We start from the raw sequence: 27,209 nt of genomic DNA, 5'->3' as shown, positions 1-27,209 counted from the left end.
CTTTCTTTGGATACAGAGTTAACTGCAGACAACAATCAATTTTTAAAAGTTCAACACTGTACTAAACTAGTTTTCTCACAACCTAAACCGGTTTCTCCCTCACTTAGCACGTGACAAAGTATGGCCTTGGACTAAACTATTTCTGGTTCTTTCATTAATACACTTTGTTAATTTACCTTCTTTAAACCTCAGTTCTATGAAGTTAGAATCTAAAGGCATTTTCTTTTCATTAAATTTCATTACATTTCTTTTCCATTAAAATTTTCAGTTATATTTTCAATAAAATATAATTTTAGTAAGAAAGTATAGTAGAACTCTGACATTTGCCAATTTAACAATTTGATGTTCTAATTGGGCATTATGCTTATGTTCTTCTTTTACAATTTTTACTTCCTAACCTCATCCACTAAAAAAGAATCTTCAGAAGAATGCCAAAAATGAAAGACTGTATGAACAAGAAAACAATGTTACATATAATGTGTGATACTGGAGAACTGTATAAGAAAAGCACTATAATACAGAAAGATACAAAGCCTAAATTTCACCATTAGTATGCTTCCACTTTTGCTTTCAGGTTCCATTTTCTGCTGTGCAGATGGAACACTTTCACCTTTTCGATCAGAATTGCTCAAGTCACAGAGAACTGGTTTATTCAAATTAAAGTTTGAAGAGTTACGCTATTTTAAAACTTCAGTTGAAGGCATTTATGCCTTGAGTAAGAAATAATTTATACTTTAATAGAATATTTCTGTCCAATTCAAGTCTCCAAGGAAAACAAATTACAATAAATTTAGAATCAAAACAATCTAAGATGTATAGCCTTAAGTGCTACCTTTATAATGCTTTTGTGATATCTGTGCCTTTAAAGAATGGGAATGATTAACCCCACCAAAAAAAAAAAAAGTATCAATACCACTTTATAGATTGCTTAAAACGATTAAAAGAAAGAGCATATGTAAAGCTGCACAGTGTTCAGCATAGAAGAGAAACTCAATGAACTCAATAAATCATATCCATGCAGGGTAGAGGGAGTGGCAGCCAGAGATAAAAGGAATTCTAAGGTAAGAAATTCCAAGACAGGAATCAAGTCTGTCTGAACATTTGGTATATTATAAAACCTAATACAGAATTTGATACCTAGTAGGTTCCAAAAATATCTACTGAATAAATGGGTATATTATGTGTAAAATAAAACATGCTAAATTACTACACTAGAATGCTATGAAAAGGACACAACTACAACTATGGATGAGTCTATCTTGTATGACAGTGTCAAAGAAGGCTGAGAGTAGAGATTTCTATGTGAATGAAACACAGCAAATATGAAATGGAGACTGTATCCTGACTGCTAAGGAGGCAGTACCCACTGATAGTACACATTAAGGAAAAGAGGCCAGGAATTGATGATGGTGCTGTGGATAACTGAATAAACCTTGTCACTATCTGACTTGAGAATGTATTCTTTTCATTACAATACCCAAGCATAAGCTAATCACTGAAAGACTTCTGACTGTACTGGCTGTTTTTATCATGTTGCCTTAGACATCACTGACAAATACTTGACAACCACTTCCAATTTCTGCATAGGTATCTTCTTTCTCCAGTCAAACACATGCCCATAATATATAAACATCATTAGGCTTCTGCCTTGGTTTACATACCAACATTGTAACTATTTCAGGTTTAATATATGTGCCACCAGAGCACATTATTAAAACATATTATTTGGCTTGAATTCAGATATATAAACAGAGTACAACCTCTTAAGCTTTTCCTGCTTGAGGTATTCATTAAATAAATGATACTTACACTTCTTAGTTACCAATATATGACCTCCCTCCAATATAAAATTCTCTCTGGATGCTGGGTACTAAATCAGAAAATTTTATTACCAAACAATACTGCATCTCATTTTTCACAATTATAAAATGTTATTATAAAAAATTTACTATTAATAACCATATATCAACCTCCTTAAGCATAATAAACACATATCACCTAAGGAATGGGCTTAAGTTCACTGTACTTTCATGCTTTTATGCATTGTACAATATGCTTTTATCTCATCGCTTTTTTTTGCAATTGCTATTATTCTAAGTACTAATGCACTCTGATGAATTCATCTTCACCAACTCTGAAGAATTATTTCTGAAAGTTACCTATGTGTTTTACAACATTTGAGAAAATGAATTACATACCTATAGTCTAACATTTTTAACGTGATGATGGTATGCACATTGACTCTAGATTCACTTGGCAGTGTCATGGCAGTCTCAGTAACAGAATCATTTTGGCTAGGTCCATCATCTGGCAAAAGAAAAGTTATATAAAACTAATATTTATACTACGAAGTCATTGAAAAATTCCTGAAAATACTTAAAAATAGTACACATGATTTTTAGATACTGTTGGTGAAAATGTCTTTTCATATGCTTTATTTCCAATAACAAATCTAGGTACAGAGTTTGATCTTTATTTAATAGAAAAAAGATAAAAAGTTCAAAATCTTTTAATAAATCTTACCATAAGAAAATTTAGGAGTAGGAAAGGATAAAGAATAACTACAATGTCTCAGAAGAAACAATGACAAGCAAAAATAGTATTCCTTCCAATGAAGGAATTTGTTAACAAAGGAAAAGTACTATTTTCCAAAAATATCTACCAAATAGGCTTCTGCCTATCTTTTCAGTTTAGGACACAATGAAGCTGATTATCCCCAATCATTTAAAATCTGGCAATCTGCATAGCCTAGTAAGCTTTTGGTACATTACTTATATTTACTAAGATCTTTCTTAGCAAATGTAAGACTGTATTTTCAATAGATACTTCCTAACACGCATACCTACTCAACATTTACACACAATCAACTCCTTCACCAACCTCTCGAGACTGTTTAATGTTTAACACTGTCACCATATGATATAAAAAGCAAAACAAACAAAAATCATCCACAATTAAAAGAAATGGCTTTGTGATTTTTTGGCGAAAGAGACTTCTGCCATTTAGACATAATTAAAATAAGACAATTTCTAGCAATGTGAAAATGATGGAATAGTTGTAATAGTCACATTAAGAACGGAGACTTGCCAGAAGAACATTAAAAAAATTAGTAGTATCCCTGATCTTTTCTCAACCCAACAGGCATTTAATGAAACTTGTTGAATGATACTAAGTATATTTCTCTTGCCTTAAGCTCATCAGATATTCATGAGTCAATAATTATTAAACTATTTTTTCCACACAAATACATCCATATAAATATTTTATTTACAGAAGTAACATAATAAATGACAGACTATTGAATAGAGACGAACAACACAGAGGGCAACACTGATTTCAAGTGAAATGCTTTACTATTTAGAAGTTCCCTAGAGGTTTGGTTATGCTACTTAAAAGAATATGTAATATATACTGCCAAATTACATCTGCAGAGACAATATTAAACCAGCAACAAAACCCAGTGTTATTTTTAAATACATTTATACTAGCATGATTATATGTTAAAGTAGAATATTCTCAAGACTTTCCAAAGTGCTACTTTTAATAATCAGCATCAAAGAGAATGTAAAAGGAAGGCAATTGTCTCTTGGGGGAGGAGACTATTGTGAGAAACCATTTTACTTTGTACTATATTTTCTTGTACAAGTACATTTATTGCCTTTTTGATTAAAAAAACCAAGATGGCAATATTCCATAAATGGATCTAGATTCAATGCAATCTCTATCAGAATGATAACTTACTCCTTTGTAGAAATTAACAAGCTGATTCTAAAATGTTTGAGACTGAGAAACAAACTATTTTGAAAGAAGAATAAAGCAGGAGGACTTTTACACCTTCCAATTTCAAATTTATTACAAAGCAATGGTAACCAATATACTGTAGTGCTGGCACAGGACAGGAATACAGATCAATGGAATAAACTTGTGAGTCTAGGATGAACCCTACGTTCATGGTTAACTGATACTCAACGAAAAACGCAAAGACCATTCAGTGAGAAAAGCTGATTTTTCAACAAATGGTACACAGAAACTGCATAATCACACGCAAAAGAATGAAAGTGGACCCTTATCTCAGTGCATTTATAAAAATTAACTCACAGTGGATCAAAGACATGAATGTAAGAGCAAAAGTATTAAACCTCTTAGAAGAAAAAAAAGTATAAAACCTTCATAAAACAGGATTTTGCAAAGAAATTTGAGATAAGAAACAAAAAGCATTAGCAAAAAAAGAAAATGACTATTAAAATTTTTTTTAAAACCTGTGTTTCGAAGGATGCTTTTCATTTTGAGAAAATGAAAAGACAACACACAGATGCCTAGAAAACATTTCCAAATTATGTATCTGACAAGAGACTTATACCTAGAATACATAAAGAACTATTACATCAACAATTAAAAAATTAAAAATTGGACAAAAGAACTCGAGATATTTCACCAAAGGTGTACAAATGGCTAATAAGCTCATGATGCTCAATATCATTATTCAAACCTGTTAATATACTTCCCAGTCAACAGAATCCTTATTTTATGCAGTAATAGTCAAGTTTTGCTCTTTTACAAAGGTAAAGCATTAGGTGCTGACAGAATCTTTTATTATAATTTCTAACTGGTACCCTATAACACAACTCAGAGATTAAGGACAGAACAGTACTGTGAATTTAAGAGTGTTTTCATAATTTCAGCATATTTATGGTCTCACGGATTCAGATTAGAGCGACATCTACCAGGGGCCATTTCCTCTAAATATGTATACTAAAACTACATGTAAATTTATATACGATTAACACTGCACCACTTTTCATGTTATCTTTCAAAATATGGGAGAAAATAGAAGAGTACCTTTAATCTTGCTTCGTAGGTATTTTAAGACTTCTTGGGTTCCTTTCTGAAAAGAGGGGGATAAAAACATTCACCAGACATACATTGCAGTTTTATATTAATAGATCATGTGTATGTTTCAATATCAAATTTAAAAATAAGAGCTGAATTCTAAATATGCTTACATTTATAATTTCTCTTCGAATGGTTCTCAAAGGATTTCCTTCAAGTGCCAGGAATTTCAAATGAAGTCTTCCCAATGAACAGGGCAGACTATAAAATATTAAATGCATTTCAAGGAGAACATCAGGGATAAGTATAATTCAACCAAGTAGTTGATTATAAAACAAACAACATATGACAAGCTATACATCATAAAATAGTGTCAAAGAAAACCCAAGTAATTTAGGCCTAAAATATTTGCTTTTGAGATATATGCCAAACATGTTTAAAAAAAAAAAACAAGATTTGATTTAATACTGTCATATTGTGATTACTAGAAAAAGAATGTGAGCTATAAAATATTTCCTAAATTGCAGACAGTGCCACTCTTATGGCAGAAAACAAAGAAGAACTAAAGAACCTCTTGATGAAAGATGAGAGTGAGAAAATTGGCTTGAAACTCAACATTCAGAAAACTAAGATCATGGCATCTGGTTGCATCACTTCATGGCAAATAGATGGAGAAACAATGGAAAGAGTGACAGACTTCATTTTTGGGGGCTATAAAATCACTGCAGATGGTGATTGCAGCCATGAAACGAAAAAACGCTTACTCCTTGGAAGAAAAGTTATGACCAACCTAGACAGCACTTTAAAAAGCAGAGACATTACTTTGCCAACAAAGGTCTGTCTAGTCAACGCTATGGTTTTTCCAGTGGTCATGTACGGATGTGAGATTTAGACCATAAAAAAAGCGGAGAGCTGAAGATTTGATGCTTTTGAACTGTAGCATTGGAGAAGACTCTTAAGAGTCCCTTGGACTGCAAGGAGATCCAACCAGTCCATCCCAAAGGATATCAGTTCTGAGTGTTCAATGGAAGGACTGATGGTGAAGCTGAAACTCCAATACCTTGCCCACCTGATAGGAAGAGCTGACTGATTAGAAAAGACCCTGATGGTGGGAAAGACTGAACGCAGGAGAAGGGGACGACAGAGGATGAGATGTTGTATGGCATCACCACCTCTATGGACATGAGTTTGAGTAAACTCTGGGAGTTGGTGATGGACAGGAAGGCCTGGCATGCTGCAGTCCATGGGGTTGCAAAGAGCTGGACACGACTGAGCAACTGAACTGAGCTGAGACAGTGCTAAAAAGTATATGTTAGCAAATAAAAAAATTCCTAAATGAAAAAATCATAAAGAATAATTTTCAATCATATACTTCAGTTTTTCATTCAAAAAGAAAGTCATTTTTTTTTTTTTGGTACACCAGATAAAACCTGCTGATATACATAAACATTAAATCTCAAAATTTATTAAGCAGCTATCATATACTAGGCATTGTTGTAGGGATATCAAGGTCCTTTCCCTTAAAAACTTTTTAGATGAACAAAAGAAAAGGACACATATATTGCTAACCAAAATACAGGAATTATCATATGTTGATGGTGAGCATGTAAAATAGCACAGCCACTTTACTAAGTGGGAGTTTTTTAAACACACATTTACCATACAACTAAGCAATCCCACTCCAACATTTTACTCAGGAAAAATGAAAATTATGTCCAATTAGAGACTTACATGAATATTCACAACAGTTAAAAAATGGAGAGCAATCCAAACATTCATCAACTAACTACCGAAGAGATGAAAAAATTGTGGTATATCTGTATAATGGAATAACACTCAGCAATAAAAATGAATAAATTACTGAGACAAAAATCACACGGATAAATCACAGAAGCATTATACTACAGGAAAGAAGGCACAAAAACTATATGCCGTGATTTCACTCATATGATACTTAAAAAAAGAAAACTACAGTGACAGAGCTCATCAGTGGTTGCTAGGGGTTGGGCATATGAAAAAGGGATTAACTGCAAAGGGTATAAAGAGACTTTAGGAAAACAGAAACGTTCATTATTGTGACAGTGAATTACACCAATACATACAGTTGTCAAAAATCATCAAATTGTCTATTTTATGTATATATAATAAAATACATGCTAAACAAGCAAGCTGCTTTCAGACTAGGAAAGTAGACATTAGAAAAAGGACTAAAGGGAGAAGGAAGTAGCAAAGCCTGGATTTGGACCTAAAAAGAACAGAATTCCATTAGGAAGTCAAGCAGGAAAAGGGCATTCTAAGGTAAAGAAAATGAAGAAAGAAAAAGTCAGCATATTTACAGTTCAATGTAGTCATAAGATACTTGTGGGGCCGAAAGATGAAAAAGAATGATGAAGGCTGACTGTGAGATGTACTTGACTATTACGCTAAAAATCCTGGACTTTATCTTGCAAGACAGTGATTCCTAATTGTTGGTTAGAAAACCAGATGTATCAAAATCTCTTAGGAACTTTTTAAAAACAAAACCAAAACAATTCTAAGGTCCCACTGCTAAAGATTCTGATTCACTGCTGTCTCGGTATCTGCATTTTTCTTCTTAAAGCTTCTCTTGTGGTTCTAATACATAGCCATATTTAGGAAAAAGTGCTGTAACAATGAAGAACCATCAGTTTTTCAGTTGAAGAAAAAGCTGATAACTTGTATTTTATAAAAACTACTCTGGTAGCATCATAAGGAATCAATTTTGTTAGATTCTGGAGGGATACGAAATGAAAAGAATGGTCTTAATGTCTAGGAAGTATGAGGTTAGATGAAAGTAAAGAAAATATTTACTAGTTTCATTATGTTCTAGGCCCTGTGATACATACACACTTTATATCCAGAGCTCTGGAGAAAGAGAAATATACGTATCAGAAATATTTATACTGATTACTTAAATAGTATTTATCATCATTTTTGTTTTAAATATTTCCTTTCTACTGTTTTTACGTATTACTAGTAGCCGTAATAAAACTGCTATGCGGAGAAAGGTAACTACCTGGTGGCTCAGATGGTAAAGAATCTGCCTACAATGCAAAAGACACAGGCTATGTGGGTTCGCTCCCTGGGTCAGGAAGATCCCCTGGAGAAGGAAATGGCACCCCACTCCAGTATTTCTTGCCTGAAAAATGCCATGGACAGAGAAGACTGGTGGGCTATACTCCATAAGGTTACAGAGAGTCAGACACAACTGAGTGACTAACATGGGGAAAAACGTACATGTCAATATTTATGAGGCAAGCAATTCTTTCATTCATTAGTTGTAAGTACTTTTAGGAATATCCAGTTCACTTATTAATTATGTTATAAATAGAAATGACTGAAAAGAGTGGTCACTGTCCAAGTATTTTTAAAGTAGTAACTGAAACATAAACCAAGAAGAAGTCGACGTTGCTTAACCGTTTGCCTGTTCATAGCAAACCAGGTTTCTGACATCCAAACACAAAACTGCAGACACCTAACTGGTTTACAACCCTAACTAAGTCTGAGTTTTATTTTTTACATATCTGTAAAATAATTCTATCTCTAAATATTATGGTTTTATAAGCTTTTATGATTCTTTGCTCACATCCTCTTCCTCTGCATCTCCAACACAATCAACTGCTAAATACGACACAATCTAACTCATCACACCTCTCCCATCTTTGCTTGTCTTTCCATTCTCATTGTCACTACAGTTTAGGTCCTTATTACCTGAGAGGAATCTAAAAGGCTGTCAACACAGTAAACTGGACATAGCAAGCACGCCTTTTCAGGTTAATTATTACTAGATTAATCTAATAGAACTTATTTAGAATTCCCACCTATAAACCCACTCCTATCCAAAGCATTCAACCCACTATCATCAACTTACAAGGTTACAATCAAGTTAGTTTGGCTTTTAATCTCCCATTTCTTAACCAATAAAAACTGACTCTTCGTAGGGATTTCAAGGACCTCTCTCACATGGCCTCAGTTTATCTTTCAAGACCTAAATACCTCACTACATGTACCCTACTAAACCTGATTCCTCACTGTCCTCTGAACATATACCTATAATTTATTTTCTAAACTTTCAGAGCTTAGTTTGTGCAATTTTCTCCTGCCAAGTGCGTCATTCTGATCACCTTACATATGCACTTGAAAATTGGTCATCCTTGAAAGATCACATGGTGAGACTATAGTGAGGCAAGTCCCAGTGAGTACATTTTTAAATTTTGTGCTCTAGACAATTAACCTGCTTCACTCTGGTACCAGTTCTATAACATCATCTAAAAATTGTACTTCTTACACAAAGTCTGCCCTGATTTTTCTCAATAAATTGTGACCCCTGTATCTTCTTTAAGTCACCAAAGTATTTCATATCTTTCCCATGGTTTTAGAGTCATTTAACAAATTCAACAAATATTTACCAGGCAGCTTCCATGAACCCAGGCACTGACACAGAAGTTAGAGCAGTGAAAAAAAGAGATAAAAACCTACCCATCGTAGAGTTCATGTTCAAGTGGTTTAGAAATAAAGAAAGAAAGATAGCACTAAGTCATGTCTGACTCTTAAAATCTCATGTAGTGTAGCCCGTCCAGGCTCCTCTGTCCATGGGATTCTCCATGCAAGAATACTGGAGTGGGCTGCCATTTCCTTCTCCAGGGGAAATTCCCAACCCAGGAATTGAACCCAGGTCTCCCACATTGCAGGCAGATGCTTTACCGACTGAGCTCCGCAGGAGTCACTTGTAAATACAACTGATTCCATTAGTATATTAAGCTTGCTGCCAAGAACAAAATCTAATTACCCTTTGTAGGTCTGCACATGACACCTACTAAATAAACACTTATTGAATTCAACTTATAAAAAAGATCTCTGCATGTTTTAACATATGAATTATAATCAAATACAGACATGATTTCATATCATTCCTTCTTAAACTTACCTACTAATATCATTGTTGCTTAGGTCAAGTCTTTCCAAAGACTGCAGGAGTGTAATTTCATCTGGAACAGATTTTAACTTGTTATCCCGCAGGTCTAGCACAAGGATAGAATTCAGATGCTTAAGATGTTCTGCCCCTAACATTTCAATCTGGTTTTCTCCTACATGTAATTCCTACAAAACCAAAGATCAATCATGTGTATTTTTTTATTCAATTTTATACTAGATAATGAAAGTAAAACTGAAATCTTAATTTCAAGTCACTGAAAAACACATGGAAAAAACATAATTTTATAATGACTAAGTTGCTTAAATTTTAGAGTTGGTGATGGACAGGGAGGCCTGGCGTGCTGCGATTTCATGGGATCGCAAAGAGTCAGACACGACTGAGTGACTGAACTGAACTGAACTGAAGCTATCTTGCAGATACAGAAAAATAACAAAAAAGAAAATTTTTCAAGAATTTCCTAGTAATTTTAAAATAATTAAAGGCTTAATCCAGCAGAAAGTTCAAAGTTTAAAAAACCAAGGTAGAGAAATGATTTTAGTAGTTACATTTATAGAATAAAAATACAAATCCAAGAGCTATACTATAAAAAATTAAAGTTTTAAAGTAAAATAAAATATCCATTTTATTTAAAGAAACTCAATGCATAAAAGTATACATAAGGGAAAGCAAAGCATGGCAAATTTAAATACAATGTTAATGCTATATACTTAATACCAAAAAAAAGTATATAATTTTAAACAGATCTTATGATGAGGTAAATATGAACCGGCAACTTAATTAGACACATATTTCTTCCTGGTATTCCAGGCTTCCTACACTATGGTCCCAACTTACTTTGTTAGCTTCATCATCTATTAAGTTGGTACAAAAGTAACTGAGGTTTTGGATTGTGAATTTTAAATCATTATTTTGCTGTTGTTCAGTCACTTAGTTGTGTCCAACTCATAACCAGGCTTAAACACATCTTCATTAACCAAAATATGACCATTACAATCAACACATTTTTGCCAATGAAAAAATAAGTTTATTTCTATAGCATAAAAAATCTCTGCTTCAGGATTTGATGAACTCTTTAAAGCATTTTCTGCATCCTGCTGGTTATGGAAGCGTTTTCCCTGCAAAAAGTTTTCAAGATGCTTGAAGAAGTGGTAGTCGGTTGGCAAGAGGTCAGGTGAATATGGCAAATAAGGCAAAACTTCATAGCCCAATTCATTCAACTTTTGAAGCGTTGGTTGTATGACATGCATTCAGGTGCTGTCATGGAGAATTGGGCCCTTTCTGTTGACCAATGCCAACTGCAGGCGCTGCCGTTTTCAGTGCATCTCATCATTTTGCTGAGCATACTTCTCAGATGTAATGGTTTTGCCGGGATTCAGAAAACTGTTGTGGATCAGAGAGGCAACAGACCACCAGAGTGACCATGACCTTTTCTGGTCCAAGTTTGGATTTGGAAGTGCTTTGGAGCTTCTTCTCGGTCCGACCACTGAGCTGGTTGTCATGTAAAATCCACTTTTGTCAAAAGTCACAATCTGATCAAGAAATGATTCATTGATGCATAGAATAAGAGAAGAGACTTCAAAAAGATGATTTTTTTGATTTTCAGTCAGCTCATAAGGCACCCATTTACTGAACTTTTTCACCTTTCCAATTTGCTTCAAATGCCAAACAACAGTAGAATGGTCAACAATGAGTTCTTCAGCAACTTCTCATGTAGTTTTAACAGGACCAGCTTTAATGATACTCTCAATTGGTTTCTGTCACCTACTGATAGCTGGCCACTATGCTCCGCATCTTCAAGGCTCTCATCTCTTTTGCAAAACTTGAACCACCACTGCACTGTACGTTCCAGGGCCGAATGCATTGTTGATATTGATGTGGTGAGTTGTTTCTGCTGCTTTCCAACCCATTCTAAACTCAAAAAAATTGCTTGAATTTGCTCTGTCTAACATCATTTCTATAGTCTAAAATAATTATAAAATAAACAGCAAGCAATGTCATTAGCAAAAATATAAAGAAATGTACATTAAAATGATATGTAACATAATCATTTATTTAAGAATGTATTCCAATACTAACTGGCAAAGTTCAACAATGCAAAACCACAATTACTTTTGCACCAACCTAATACTACTTCTCGAGTTATAAACTACCCTCCAGATGAAATGGGCAATTTCTTATTTTTAAAACTGATTATTTCTTTTTTTAAAAAAATCTGTTATTAACAATACGATTAATATATTCAATCATAATAAAATTCTGAAAAATAAGAAAAAACACATAACTAATACATATTCTCAATGTAAAATAAATTTAAATTTTCATTTTCATGATTAACTTTCAGAAAATGTATATTTAATAAACAACTAAATAGTACCTTTAATAGTTTACAAGAAGGAAATTCTGGTAGAAAACGTAATTTATTCCTTCGCAAATATAGCAATTCTAGTGATTCCATGCTGGCCAATTCAGGAGGAATAGTTTCCAAGAGATTTGAATTACAATCCAAATGCTTTAATCCTGTAATACATATTTAGTGAAACACAAAGATACTTTAGTAGAGAAAAATATCGGTTTACAATTCTATATACGTTCGAAGAATGTTCATGTAATCATGAGGACTCACAAAACTGTGATTTTCTACACTGCTGTAATAATTAAGAATCCTAGAATACCACTGAATTATATAAATGAAAACTAAAACATTTTTACATTTAGTTACAATTAAAGAAAAACAATGATACTAAAGTCAATGTTTAATAACAGTCCAGGTCATCTTTGCAAAGACTTAAAAAACAAAATACTCTAGTATTCCCTTAAAGTACTCTAAAATACATAAACTATGAGATTATTTACCTCTAATCATACATCTTTAAAGGAAAGCTTAAATTATTAAAGACATAAATATACATGCATACTACTCATATGAATGAATGTCAAGTAACTCTGGCCAGTAGTAGCTTACACATCCGTATTTGTTGTGTCAAAAAACCCATGGATTTCTATGTATTCTCTCCTACTCTTTCAGCCACTCAGTGCCTCTCTCCCTGTCTTCTTTCCTTCCTTTTTTCTAATTTTTTTTTTAAGTCACATGCTTTTTCTAATACCTTAGCTCACACTCTTGATAAGAAGAATGTTTTCACTTGCAGGATCTCTCTCTTACCTCCTGAATATCTCATAAAAGACAGAATGGAAAACAAAAACAGAAGAAAAGTAAAGCTCTTCTTTTTCGTAAGACTTTAATAAGCAATTTCTCCCTAATCCATATTGCAGATTCTCCACTTACTGTTGTTGATTTAGTCACTAAGTTGTGTCTGACTCTTCTATGACCCCATGGACTGATTGTAGCCCACCAGGCTCCTCTGTCCATGGGATTTCCCACTCAAGAATACTGGCATGGTAGCCATTTCCTTCTCCAGGGGGATCTTCCCAACCCAGGGATCGAACCCACACCTTCTACACTGTTAGGTGGATGCTCTACCACTGAGGCACCAGGGAAGCCCTCTTCCACTTATATTTTCCACTATTCTCAACCCTATAGTTTGAATAGGCAATATATATTTTACAACTATTTTTCATGTACTTTGAGCTTGTCAATTTTAACGTAATTCAAGACTGAATTGATATATTTAGACTACTTTCAGTGTTTACAGAAACGAACAGCTTTTCAAAACAAATTTAATAGTACTTTAATTTATAATATGATAATTTACGTATTATTTGGCTAGAGCACTGAGGAAAATGTCATAATCCGATCCACCCTAAATCCAGTAAATTCTATAAAGAAGTTTGTTTTACATCTAGAAACTAGTTTTCACAAGTCTTTGCATTTAAGAGCACTGGTTGAGAATACAAACAGCATGCAGCAGAAAAAGCAAGAGGGATGAAGTAAGAAGGTGAAAAACCTGGCTTTACAATTTGCTGTATAATTTCTAAACCTAGGTTCCTGAATCTTTAAAATGTAAATAATATGCATTCTCATTAATTTATAGAACTATTGTGATGGCAAAATAATATATTTTATTTATTTTTTTTTTTTCATTTATTTTTATTACTTGGAGGCTAATTACTTTACAATATCGTAGTGGTTTTTGTCATACATTGACATGAATCAGCCATGGATTTACATGTATTCCCCATCCCGATCCCCCCTCCCACCTCCCTCTCTACCCAGTCCCTCTGGGTCTTCCCAGTGCACCAGGCCCAAGCACTTGTCTCATGCATCCAACCTGGGCTGATGATCTGTTTCACCCTAGATAATATACATATTTCAATGCTGTTCTCTCGAAACATCCCACCCTCGCCTTCTCCCATATATTTTAAAGCATTTTGAATTACAAAGAACCATACAAATGTTACAAACCATAAAAATGTTAGAAACTGTAGAATCTCGGTTGTGAATAGTGAAAAAAACAACTAAGTGTCCTACTGGTAATAGCTTAAAAGTATCTTTGTAATGGCTAAAACACAGAAAATACCTGAGACTAATTATATAATATATCAGAAAACCTGCTGTAAGTTTAAAGCATTTTTCTATTGATTTCAATATCTATTCTTATCTCTCAGTATTTCTACTCAATTAAAAAATAAAATAAAAACAAAAAACACATGCTTCTTGCATACTCATTCCAGGTATCATATTTTATGTTCAGCTCTATTTTCTAATACTTTTATTGAACAATGGCAAAAACAAGCAGAGTTAACTATTGGTATCACAAGTAAAGGCTCCCCTAAAATGTCAATCCAATTTATGGCATTTAATGTATGCATTCCTGTAATAAATAACAAATAACCATTGTGCTGTTCTCAGTCACTCAGTTGTGTCTGACTCTTTGTAGCCCCACTGACTGTAGCCCGCCAGGCTCCTCTGTCCATGGAATTTTCCAGCAAGAATACTAGAGTAGTGTGCGTTTCTAGGGGATCTTCCTGACCCAGGGATTAAACCCACATCTCTTGCAACTTCTGCACTGGCAGGCGGATTCTTTACCACTAGCACCAAATCAGAAGCCCAAATAACCATTAATCTAGAGTAAAACAGCAGTGATCATTTGTAATGTATAAAAATATCACTGTTTTATTTTTGCACACCTGAAAGTAATAACATTGTTAGTCAATTATACAGTATTTTTTTTAAAATGTCAAACAGCACAATTTTACAAACTCACTTCTAAATAATCTGTAACCAAGTGTTCGAAATCACATCTATGATTTCCTCCAAAAAAGGGAGGTTTAAAAAAAATGAAAGAGCCCACATATGATTAGCAAAAGAAGTAGATAAGGTAAACAGTCTACAGTTGACACATAGTGATCATCAACTAAGAAATAATAATTGTTTGCCTTTAGGAGAAAAAAGAATTGATTGATTTTGGACTCAAGAATTCTAAGATGAACAAGTATACTTATTTAAAATTACTGAAATGTACCTTCTATTTTCTTCATCCTTCATATTAGTTCTACAATACTTCAAATGGTAAACTTCGATGGTAAACTTTAATAAAATAGAAACACTAAATTTAACTTGCTTTTAAAAAGGATTGACAATTTAGGGAAAACTAGACTATCTCTTGACGTTATTACTTACAGACCTCAAGGAGGATACAGATTTAACATAACCTATCATAGGTGGAATCACCTAGGAGAGAGGCATGATCTCTCATTAAATGTGGAATATGTTAAAGAGGAGACAGCATGCTCAAAACCTTAATCAATTTCTCAGGTATATAATTTCCCCACAGTTTATAATCTTATTTTCTTTTTATCTTTTTGATGTGTCAAGCTACTATTTTGGTAGTATGGATAGTATAGGATGGGATGGGATGGTTGGATGGCATAGCCAACTCAATGGACCTGAGTTTGAGCAAGCTTCAGGAGTCGGTGATGAACAGGGAAGTCTGGCATGCTGCAGTCCGTGGGGTCACAAAGAGTCGGACATGACTGAGCAACTGAACTGAACTGTTTTGATGGTAAATTTTAATGAAGTTGCTAGATAATAATGCCCTGGAGAAAATCTGACTAGTTGTTATTGTTTGCATTTACCATGATAAAATCTATAGTTCTACTTCTCTGAAACTACATAAAAATTTATTTTTCTAAATATAAGTTACACAAACTTCAAATTTATTCAATTTTTAAAACAGAGAAGATTTACTTTTCATTCCACTTAGCTGTGTTGGCAAACTCTTCAGTTGATTACTGGAAAGATTGAGACGCACCAGGCTGGATAGAAAAGAAAAACTAGCAGGAACAGTTGTAAGACGATTATTTGAAAAATCCTTTAAAAAGAGAAGGACAAAATGAATGAATGAACAAGTAAATAAAAAAATAAATGAAGGATCCCTAAGGGGGGTGTTCAGAATTTTACGGGCATTGCAACATTTAAAAAAACTACTTAGAGTAGATACACTTTGTAAGTCTCATTCACTGACAATTTCACAGATCATCAGTCATTACCTCAATATTTTCTGCGGACCTACTACATGTCTAATAATGTAGCAGAGAGAAATTAAAATGAATTGATTTCAAAAATATTTTACAGAAAGGTTTCTGTTAGTACTAAGTCATGCTGTATCTTTCATCGTGTTTTTAAAAAATCCATTTATTCGTCCAATATTTGTTATCTATGATACATCAGGCAAAATGTATAGTTAAACCACAATATAAAAAGAAAAACATCTTTGCAAAAAAGAAAAATGCTTGAAAGAAAAAACGTAAGGCTGAAAAACAAGGCCATTTTAATTTGGGAGGAAAAAATATTCCCTCTTGGTTCTTCTGCTGACCAAAGTTAAGTCTGCTTTAACTAAGTACAAAAGTCTACTGTTTAATTTTCACTCTTTCACTCTGCCTAATTAATCCCTATACCTTACTTTTGCATTGTAATTCTTTGCTTTTTCTCTAAATACTTATGAGAATTTTTTTTGCAACTCCCTTTAAAAGACAATGCTATGTATCAGGTATTCTTCTTAAGACATTCAAATTAAATTTAAGTTATTTCACCAGCTATCACTAAACTATCAGGTAGTGCCAATGACAACACTGAATAAGAAAAAAATGACTTAAAGGAACTGTTCTCTGAAGATTATGATTTAGTCTAACATTAAATAACTATAACTCTAAATAAATCAAGAAAAGGAAAAATGCTGTGCTATTATACATCAGCATATTTTTAAAACATACTGTTATTATTACAGTAACAACACATAATCTACAACATACAACATAATACTCTACAAATCAAATACTCTAAGGTCTAAGAAGCAACAGATTACTAATAAATATTTTGTGATATCAGAATTTACTGACACTAAATGCAATGTAGTATTCTGGATTGGATCCTGGAACAAAAAGAAAAGGACATTAGCGAAAACACTGGGAAAATATTATAAGATCTATAGTTTAGTTAGCAGTATTGTACCAAAGTCAATTTCTTAGTTTTTACAAATACCCCACGGTTATGTAAAATGTTCACCCACTAAGATGGGTGAAGGGTATACAGACACTCTCTGTACTATCTTTCCAACTTCTCTATAAATCTAAAATTATTCCAACATCAAAAGCTAAAAATAGTTTCTGATAAAGAAGAGTAATTCACAAATTCTTAAGAAATTTTAAAGAATCTAAAGTAACAGAATTATTAATAGTTAAATATTAAACTATTGCAGTTAATGATTAAATTGAATACAAAATAAGTACAGTGCATATGAATTAATCATTATTTATGTGACATCATCTCTTCAATAAATATTTATTTAGCACTGTGCTAAGCAGTTTTATGCAACTTTAAGAAATATTACTAGCTTAAATTCTTGCCCAGAAATGAGACCACCGTTGAGCTACCACAAAAGAATAAATGAATATTTTAATGCCACAATCTTTCCTGTTGCCTGTGGAGTCTCTGCTGAAATGAATTAGGATTCAGGTTCTAGGATGAGACAGAAAATGAAAGCATGTTGTTTGCCAGGACACTGTGGGTTTATATTGATGTGACACAAGTTGATTTAGAACACTGGAATTCCATTCTTTCTTTTTTTTTTGTAAAGGTAATTAACTACTCCCAGGAAGGATCCTTCAGTTATGTAAAATTTTGTTTCATGAAATGTCATGACTCCATTCATAATTTTGTCTTGTTTCAGCTGGTGTATACAACTGTCAGAGCTCTTGTATTTGGAAAATTGGAAGGGCCCAGAATTTGAAACAGTGTTTTATTTTCACTGTTTTTGTTTTAAACTATAGCTATATAAAGTTTGTGGATTAAACAGAATAAGTTTCTAAATTAAAAAAAAAGAAATATTGTTAGCTTAAATTATTACCTTACACTTTAAATGCTTTAATTTATTGTTGTTCACATTTATGATTTATTTGATAATTAGTCCTTAAGAACACAATTCTCAACTGAAACATTCTTTTATTAAGAAAATGAATATCTGGAAACCCAGAACAAAAGTTCATAAGGTTTTCATTAAGCCTTCTACTAGATTCTTTTTTTAATCAATTACTATCTTTTACCACTAAATTTTATAAGAAAATCTGATGGCTCCCTTCCTTCCCACTCATTTCATCTACCTTTTACTTTCCAAAATTTATTTCCAATCTTATCAGATTGAAAAACAAAGAGATACTAAAGAAATGGTTGAGGAGAGTATATATTTTGATTTCAACCACTAGAGCTGATAAGGGAAAATATCAAGAAAAAAATAAGTAAAAGTAATTTGTCCTTCAATAGAAAATAAACTTAAAGGCTAAAATGATACTAGTGAGTTTTTCAAAACACGTAATAGTGAACAGAACAAGAACGTACTATGAAATAACTACATGGAGTAGAGATTTATATTGGAACATCTGATCTAATATAGCTAGTCTTTCAGATAGGATAGCTTATAGTAGAGTCTTACTCCTCCTGTGGTAAATTTGGGAGGGAAGGATGTATACACTTTGAAATCAAATTGTCTGATGTTAAAATCCTGAATTCCTTAATTAGTTGTATGACTTTGGATGTTACTTTTTTAAAAATCTGTAACAGGATGAAACTACTTAGCTATATGTAAAGCAAAGTGCCTGTTGTCTATATTATTCTTAATAATATGACTAAAATAACATTTGTACTGCTTCATGGTTATCTCTATTTAAGATGTGAAATAGATGGAAGGAAAATTTCACCAAGAAATGTGGCCACTTTGGAAAACAGGGAAGAAAAGGCAGGCCCTGAAGTACCTGGATACTTAGGGAACAGAAGGACCATAAGAGATTAAGAGGAGGTAATGGGAATCTACAAGAGAAGCCACCTCAATGAGAAGCCCAGGCACTGCAACTAGAGTAGCCCTCACACACTGCAACTAGAGAAAGCCTGCATGCAGCAACAAAGACCCCATGCAGCCAAAAATATTTTTTAAAAAAGGGAGTAAGTATATGCTAAAAACACCTTTCCTTTATTTTGCTAAGTCATAAAAGCCTTTGAATAGCAAAGTCATCATCATCAGGCCCCTTCTAAAACTCTATTCTGAAATTAAAATCTAAGGTAATTTCTATCATAAGAAAAACATAGGAAAAAAGAAGAAAAACATAGGAAAAGAAATTTGCAATGATTAATTTAGCAATCTAATTGTAATACATAGTTCTGATAATCTAGTCATTATTAAAACAGGTGCCCATGTACTCATGATTGCTATCATATATCCAATTTCTCAGCCAAATGAAAAATCCCTTCAGCCCCAAATTATACAAATATTGCAAAATCAAAACTTACTAAATCTTCTAAGTTGGAAAGTTGTTCAAACCCCTCTGGTATGCAAGTGAGTTCATTATGCTGGAGATACAGGCCCTTCAGATTTCTTAGATTTGTAATTTCTTCAGGGAGTATTTTCAGCTTGTTATGGCTATTGATTGATAAAACAAATGCTGAATAATTTGGTGACAACAAAATAAATACTTAACAAGGCGTTTCGGCTAATCAAATACCTGGGCTCATTAAAAAAAAGTCAAGTAAGGTTACTAATTTTAAGTACTTATCAAACTTTACATCCTAAAAGGATACACCCATTAAAATGACAGTAATGTAATCAAATTGAGTGTTTCAAAGAAATAAAGATTTTGATGCAAAGATATAATTTGTGAAATTTTGATTGGTTCCTTTAATCAACTTCATTTTACATGCAAGGTGAAAGAATACATTGGACTCTAAATTTTCACACTCTATCAGAGTTTTAAGATTTTGACAAAGACACATACACACACTACAATGAAGTCACATTTTACATGGGGATTAGGCTTCAATCTAGCACTCAAGACAAAAATAGGTATTTCTATTTGAGGGCCTAGCATATCCAGTTAAATGTGTAATATGCAACTCCAACCTTATTTGTACTGAATCATTATTTTCAGTTCAGTCCTGCAGTGATTCCAGTTTATTGGTGTAGAAGTCCCAAGTCACTTAGAGTAATACATTCCCTGATAATCAAGAGATGATTTAACTTGTTCTTAGATTCATGCCAACTACTTGCTTGGGAATTCTACTCTACTGTCTAGCCATATACAGTTTCTTCACAAATAACAGGCAGGAAATGGGAAATATAAGCATATAACAATGACCTTAAATTATAATAAAAATAACTGGAACAAAAATGCCAAAAAATGTTTTCTAAAATATGAACCACCAAAAATTACTAGAAATTGGTTGACACTGTCCGTTACTTAATTGTAATCCTTGCATATCTGACAGGAATCTAGTTGGGCAAAAATATAATTTTTGCTATATATTTCCTTCTTTTCCTCTTATTGTATTCCCTCCATCCTAACATTCATATCCTTAAGTGCTAGAAGCTAAAGCTAAAGCCACCCACACCTGCTACATACTCTCTCTCCTCCTCTCAACCCTGCCCACTCTTCACTTTGCAGAGCATATCTATGCCTTTGGCTTGCAGTGGGAAGAGGTTCTGCTGCACAGCTAAACAACAGGCATCTTCACTAACTGTCCTAAACAATTTTGGGTACAGATATTTTTGTTAATTTATGGTAATTTTAAGTTTTTCATCAAATAAAGACTGTTATTTGAAAACTGTTCTCCCTCAAACTAGTTAACTTCAGAAAACTGAGACTTGATCATGATATGTTAGACAGATCAATAACCATACCTATTTTATAAGCCACAGCTTCTCAAACAATGTTTAACACTTAAACCCTTTTAATTTTTCGCCTAAATTAAATCATCCCTAATCCCTTTTCCACAGTGTATATGTAACATATAAGGCAGTAATTTTTCTTGAAAGTCTGAACGCATACTGAAGGGCAAACAGAAGTAGCTGGAGTCTCAGCTGGCTGGCCTCCCATGTACCTATCAAAGCGTACCAGAGGCATACCCATGGAATCTCAGGAGTCCTCAGAAAGGTTTAAAAACTACTAATATCAAAAAATGTGATGTTTTCCTCACTGATGAAAAAAACTGTTTTAAATTTCTTCCTACTGTTTAACACACATATATCTTAGACTATCAAAGTAACATAAAACTTGAGATGTCAACAAAGATTTTGAAAATAACCACTAAAAATTATTTCACAAAAAATATAGAGAGTATTTTTTTTAATTGGTATTAAATTTGTAAAACCGGAAAACATGTAGGCTATTCTAAAACAAAAAATAAAATAATTGGAGAATTAAAGCTTAAAATTCTTATCCTGTTTAATCACTTTCTGAGATAATATAAAAATATTTTTACATGTTAGAAAAAATGTTAGAAAAAAATTTTTAAAGAATATTATATTTATACCTTTATACAAGCAATACTGAAATAAGTTTAAATTTTACCTGACGTTAAGTTTCTGAAGATTTTCTAACTCTCTTATAGCAGAAGGAAGGGATGTTAGCTGATTATCATGTATCTGAAAGTTATTAAAAGACAGAGTCAATATCTTACTCTTATAAATAACCATAAACTTTGTTTCTGCAAAATATTCACTGACAATACTCTAATTATTCTAATTCAATAGTACTGCTGGACTATTGGTAATTTGTTCTGAGTATAGAAGAGAAAAAGGAGTTTGAAACTGACCACATTGCTGTTCAGAGATCATGAAGTGGTAAGACATTAATTTTAAATACCACAGTTAAAAAAAGGAAACTTCACCTCACTGAGTGAAATTTCAACCTCAAATGAGAGACGAGAGGGTTAGAATGTATAGCCCTCTGTTGGTATGATTATGCCAACATTTACAAAAAATAAATGAGGAGGACGATTTCTTCTCTCATGTTTTTACAGAATCATATTGTTTTCAAGGTACAAGGAACCTTCAAGAGAACACCTACACCAACTGATTCATTTTACAAATGAAGAAAATAAAAACTTCTCTAGAAATCTGACTACATCCAACTTTTTCAGGCAAAAACTGGAAGATTTTTGGTGATCCTAAGTAAAACAGTGGATTGTGATACAGAAGTCTGTGGATTGTGAAATAAACTACTCATGTTTCACTTTACCACATGACATAGCAACTAGGGACTAAAAACAAAGTCCCTGACTAAATCCACAAAAACTTAAGCCCAATAATTTAAGTCAGTATTGGAGATAAGTAACAAAATAATAACAATAACCTTAAGTACTTGCTTTAATGTCTAGAATAATAATGATCATAAAAAAATAGCAATAAAAAAAGGACAAGCAGCAGAAGCCACTAGTTAAACATTAATTCTAATTCTGTTTGTATGCGTTAACAGATTTAATTCAAAGATAGGCAGTACTAACAGTCTCGATTTATAGACATGGAAACTGAAGCACAGAGAGGCAGCTGTCCCGAGATCACACAGCTAGCAAGCAGCAGAGTCGGAACTGGAAGCCTGAGGTTCTGATTCTGCATTCTTAACCATGATGCTTTGTCTAACACAGTAATTTTGTTATTCTTCTTGCACTCTACCAATTGGGTTTTCTGCTTCTCAAAGTCTAAACTTAGTTTCAGAGTCTTTTCAAACAAAAGACTCATAAATCAACTTACATCAAGAACAGTCAGTGCAGGAAGGAGTCGGAGGTCATCAGTAAGTGACTGAAGTTTATTATTTGATATGATTAGTTTGGTCAAATCCGTCTGCTCCCACCATCGCTCAGAGGCATTGAATGAAAGATTCTGATTAGCTTCCTCAGGGATATCCACATTTATTCTCCAAACACACTGAGGCACTATATCCACCATACCACACCAAAAAAAGGAAAGAAAAAAAGAAATCAGATACTAAGGACATAAGTTGATAACAGCTATTCAAGTTATCTACTGAAATTTCTGAAACATTAAAAACTTTCTAGTAAATCAAACAAATAGCAATGAGTTACAACAACATTAAAGTGAAAGTTTGATTTTATTCCAAAACAGAATAGGGGATATGTATTTTTCATATTAGATCTCACTTTTATCTTCATTCAACTATATTTACTATATACATTTCCTGCATAGCACATAGTGGTTGGATATATAACACAAATAAAGAATGGGCTGTATCTTTATGCTACCATAACAGAGAAGATATGGAAATCAAATGAACAAACTCCTCTATCTCATAACAACTCCATGAGACAGGTGTTATGACTATTCTCACTTTATACATGAGAGAAATGGGACACAGACAGAATGTATCATTTGCCCCAAGTTATACAGATAGACAGGATTAAACCCTGGAAAAGCTAAACTATCTTGCTTCTCAGTGAGTATTTGGAAGGTATACCTGACTCCGGTGGCTGCTCTCTATCTTATCTGATACACAACACAACATTGTTACTCTTGCTGCAGCAAATACAGCAATTCCTTTGACAGCAAATAAGTCTGTACCAGTTAAACAGAAAGAGTTCAGGTTCACCACTATTAAACCGTAGCTCCAGAAGGTATTAACTTGCTTCAGTGCTACAGCAAACGTGTTGTCACACATTACATCCATGAAAGAAATTGAATTTGCCATTTACAACAATCCCACAAAGAAAATTCCAGGCCCAGATGGCTTCACTGGTGAAATCTAGCAGACATTTAGAGTAGAAATAATACTAATTCTACAGAGCCTCTCAGAAAATAAAGGAAATAAAAACTCCCAACTCATTTTATGAAGTCAGCATTATTCTGATATCAAAATCAGAGGCATTAAAAACAGGAGGTTACTCCAAAAAACAAAAACTACTACATCTAAACATCATGACCAAGCAGGAGTTGTATCAGGAATGCAAGGCTGCTTTAACATTTAACAATCAAAATTCCTTTGCTCCCTGAAACTTTAGTAGACTGAACCATCTGGGTCCAATCAATAAGTACATTCCAGCACACACTTAGTTTTTGGGAATAATTCATTCATCTACTTATTCCTTCCACAAGTGTTTAATAAGAATCTACTATGTACCAAGCACGAGTTTGAGGTGCTAAGGACACAATGACCACATGCAACCAATACTCTAGCAGAGGGCAGAGAAGACAATAAACAAATAAATACAGAATACAGATTCTGATAATAATAAATGCTATTAAAAACAGGTTAGAGAATACAATGTTAGCAAGAGAATTTATTATAGATAGGGTAGTGAGGAAGGACCTATATAAGCAGACTCCTTGAGGAAGTCAAGAAGTGAACCCTAGTCAGGTATCATGTAGAAAGTTCCAGGCTCTGGAATAAGCATGTGTACAAGCACAAGCGTAATTTTAAAATATTTATGTTCCCACTGATTAAAACTTTTTCTAGGTAGAGCAGAGATTTTATCATATTTCCTTTCATTCAGCAAGTATTTGTTTGCATGGTCAACTCTATCCATGGCACAATTTTAAAAAAGCAATCATTACAAGGAAATGGAATCTTTTAATTCCAGATGGCCTAAAACCTAAATATAAGTAAAGGAAAACATTACAAGAATAATGCCATAATCTCTCTCTCCCCACTTTCCACGCCGTCCCTTACACAACAGAAAATCAGAAAAGCATCTGACTATAATTCACTCATGGTATCCAGATTTGTGCATTCGAACGTTACTAGATTTTCAGGATGGCCCCAAATTCACTTTGTGTGGCATCCATCTTGATCTTCAATTTAGGAAATATGCTAAATATTCCTTGTATTTAGGATTCTGTCCACAGGCAGGCAGAAAAGGGACTTGAACAGAGAACACTGTCATTTACTCTAAATGCACAAAGGAGCAGATCAAATACAGAATTTTGGCGTTGGTAAATGACCTAAGAGATTAAATTAAAAGGAACAAACGGCCAAAGAGACAAAGCATGTGCCCATCATGCGACAGCTAATTTAGTCAAACATTATGTTATTTATCCGACAGAATGTGGGAATCCCAGAAAGCGCCCCGTTTAAATTTTGGCCATGTTCCCAGCACATTCCCTGCACCAGATATTTCCTGGAACGAAAAGTAGAAACCGAACGAGCTGACCGAACCAGTGGAGATGTGATAAAAGCCCGAATTCCAGCACCGGGATCCTGGCTAGGATACGGAGCCAAAGGTAGCCACAGCCAGGCCAAAGGAAAGAGAGGCTACCCGGGGCAAGTCCTTTGTGCCAAGTCGCACAAACGGGTCGTACCTCTGGACCTTACCTTCGCTGAGGTTGCGGCCCGACAGATTTAACTGGCCGCTCTTCCTCGCCGCCTTTAAGAGTCCCTGGGGTACGCAGGCACTGCAGTCTCTGCTCTCAGTGCGGAAACCCGCTCGGGTATCCCGCCCCGCTGTCCCCTTCAGCCGCGACATGTTCAAAGCCCGGGGCTCCGCAGCAGAGTCCCGCCCGTGACGCTTAACGGTGGCGCCACTGGGCCGCCCCGCCCCTATCGGGAGCGCGCGCGGCATGCGCCGGGCCTTCGCTTTCGGCGGCGCGACTCGGATGTCGTCATCGCCAGCGCCTGGGGCAGGAGGACAGAGGAGCCCTACCCGTTGCCGGTGCCGGCCTTGTGTCTTGGAATTACTTCGCTCAAGTAAGTGCGTTTAACGGGCTGAAGAACAGTGTTGAGTTTACTGTGTGTACTATTACTGAGACTGCAGTCTTTTCTTTTGTGCTCCCACGGCGGCGAGGGTGTCAGGAAAGGATAACCTTCTCTGCGCCTCTCGCCTGGCCGGAACGTGGGCCTTGACTAAAACTTGAGACCTGGGCGCGGTCTGCAGTCTCTCTGGACCCCTGCCTGTGTTGCCGCTTGTGGTGCTGGCGCCAGATCTCCGTTCCGCGTAGCAAGTAAAACTGATTTCGGTTCTTCTGATCTCTACTCCGACTCTTAGCATTAGTGCGTCTTGATTGTTGTTGCATGGAATTTGTAGCCCAGCACAGGAGACAGTGTGAAATGGAAGGGTTGGCCACAGAGAAGGGAAGGGAAAATAAAGAAAACAGAGCTTCATAATAAATGTTGTCTCTGCCAGACAGTTGAGAGGAGCCCAATGTAAGCGCGAGCTTGAGTGTAGCGAGAAAAGCTTGCTCTTCGGCGCTCGAGAGATAGGAGTTCGAATCCCAGCTGCTTCTGTAGCGTACCAGCTGTGTAACTTTAGGCAAGTTTGCTTGACAGCTTTTAAAGTTAACTCCTTTTTCATTAATTTAGGGTTAATCATTTCTCTCTCATTCGATTTTTTAAATAATTAAGTGAAAATAAAGTTTTAAATATTGAGCGCTTGGTGGGAAAAGGAACGCCATCCAGTTCGGAATGGAAGATGAAAATTTTGTTCAAAGTCGATTATCTTGGGAAGTTAGTTTCTATCTGAAGTTTAAAGCTGTAATGAGTCATTCAATATGTAATTAACAACTCATCATCTTTAGTATTGCCTTGGGTGGTAGATTTTTCTTTTGCCTCAAGTAATTGTCTTAAAACCATACATCAGGAAATACTCTTCTAAGCCCTCTCAACTAGGCTGGAGATCTTTAGGATATGTAAAAGGTAATATGACGGCCCGCTAACGAATTCTGCACCACACACAGTTTTTGCTGAGTCTCGGTTCTTGCCAACCGTAAAATTTGGCTTCTATTCCCCCACCCTCTCGATTATTTCTCTTAATTCTCTGGAGTGCTTTGCATCCAAAGTGAGCAGCATTACCAGTAATTACACTCCTAAGCAAGGAAAGGTGGTTTTGAAGCAAGGAATATAGTAGTTTTTGCAAGATTACTAATAACACCCAATAAGTTGAGGGTGGAAGGGATTAAGAAACTTGCCTAAGGTCACAAGTTTCTATAACTGGTGTGACCAAGCATTTGAACCTAGCTCTCTTAACCTTTCTTGTTAATCACTATGATTTGCATAGTGGCTTTTATTTCATCATTTTCAACTGGCTTTTGTCCTGCAACCATTTTTAGGAAGACTTCAATTATGTTTTAAGAGATAGTTATTAGAGAAAACTCTTATTTTCTCTTTTTTAGGGTGTAGAAGCCTACCTTTGGAGGATTAATTGCTTGAATGTAAAAATTTACAGTAGCCACCTCTCCCCCTTAAAACTCTTTCATAGCTC

The 27,209-nt window shown here is 34.4% G+C and overlaps 2 protein-coding genes across 9 annotated transcripts in view; one reads left to right on the top strand and one right to left on the bottom strand.

The window, feature by feature from the left end:
• The window catches only part of LRRC40 (leucine rich repeat containing 40), a 38,118-nt gene extending 12,589 nt beyond the window's left edge, over positions 1–25,529 (bottom strand). For both annotated transcript variants that reach the window (XM_043876596.1, XM_043876597.1), the window contains exons 1-10: positions 25,328–25,529; positions 22,756–22,937; positions 21,575–21,648; positions 19,521–19,650; positions 15,930–16,053; positions 12,159–12,301; positions 9,776–9,948; positions 5,004–5,091; positions 4,840–4,885; positions 2,199–2,307 (exon numbers count right to left, since the gene is read on the bottom strand). In XM_043876596.1, coding sequence (XP_043732531.1) covers positions 2,199–2,307; positions 4,840–4,885; positions 5,004–5,091; positions 9,776–9,948; positions 12,159–12,301; positions 15,930–16,053; positions 19,521–19,650; positions 21,575–21,648; positions 22,756–22,937; positions 25,328–25,478 — 1,220 coding nt within the window. In that variant the 5' untranslated portion in view covers positions 25,479–25,529. The remainder of the gene's footprint in view (positions 1–2,198; positions 2,308–4,839; positions 4,886–5,003; positions 5,092–9,775; positions 9,949–12,158; positions 12,302–15,929; positions 16,054–19,520; positions 19,651–21,574; positions 21,649–22,755; positions 22,938–25,327) is intronic.
• Positions 25,530–25,574: 45 nt separating this feature from the next.
• SRSF11 (serine and arginine rich splicing factor 11) overlaps positions 25,575–27,209 on the top strand; it is a 49,753-nt gene continuing 48,118 nt past the window's right edge. For 4 of the 7 annotated variants that reach the window (XM_043876603.1, XM_043876601.1, XM_043876600.1 and 1 more), the window contains exon 1: positions 25,575–25,699. The gene's annotated coding sequence lies outside the window, so the exon portion shown is untranslated. The remainder of the gene's footprint in view (positions 25,700–27,209) is intronic. The other 3 variants (XM_043876605.1, XM_043876606.1, XM_043876604.1) reach the window with 3 other exon arrangements.

The sequence above is a fragment of the Cervus elaphus genome, chromosome 20 (assembly GCF_910594005.1).
Source record: "Cervus elaphus chromosome 20, mCerEla1.1, whole genome shotgun sequence".
In the NCBI taxonomy this organism is placed as follows: Eukaryota; Metazoa; Chordata; class Mammalia; order Artiodactyla; family Cervidae; genus Cervus; species Cervus elaphus.
The sequence above is the reverse complement of the archived record's forward strand: the minus strand, read 5'-3'. Positions and strand labels throughout refer to the sequence as shown.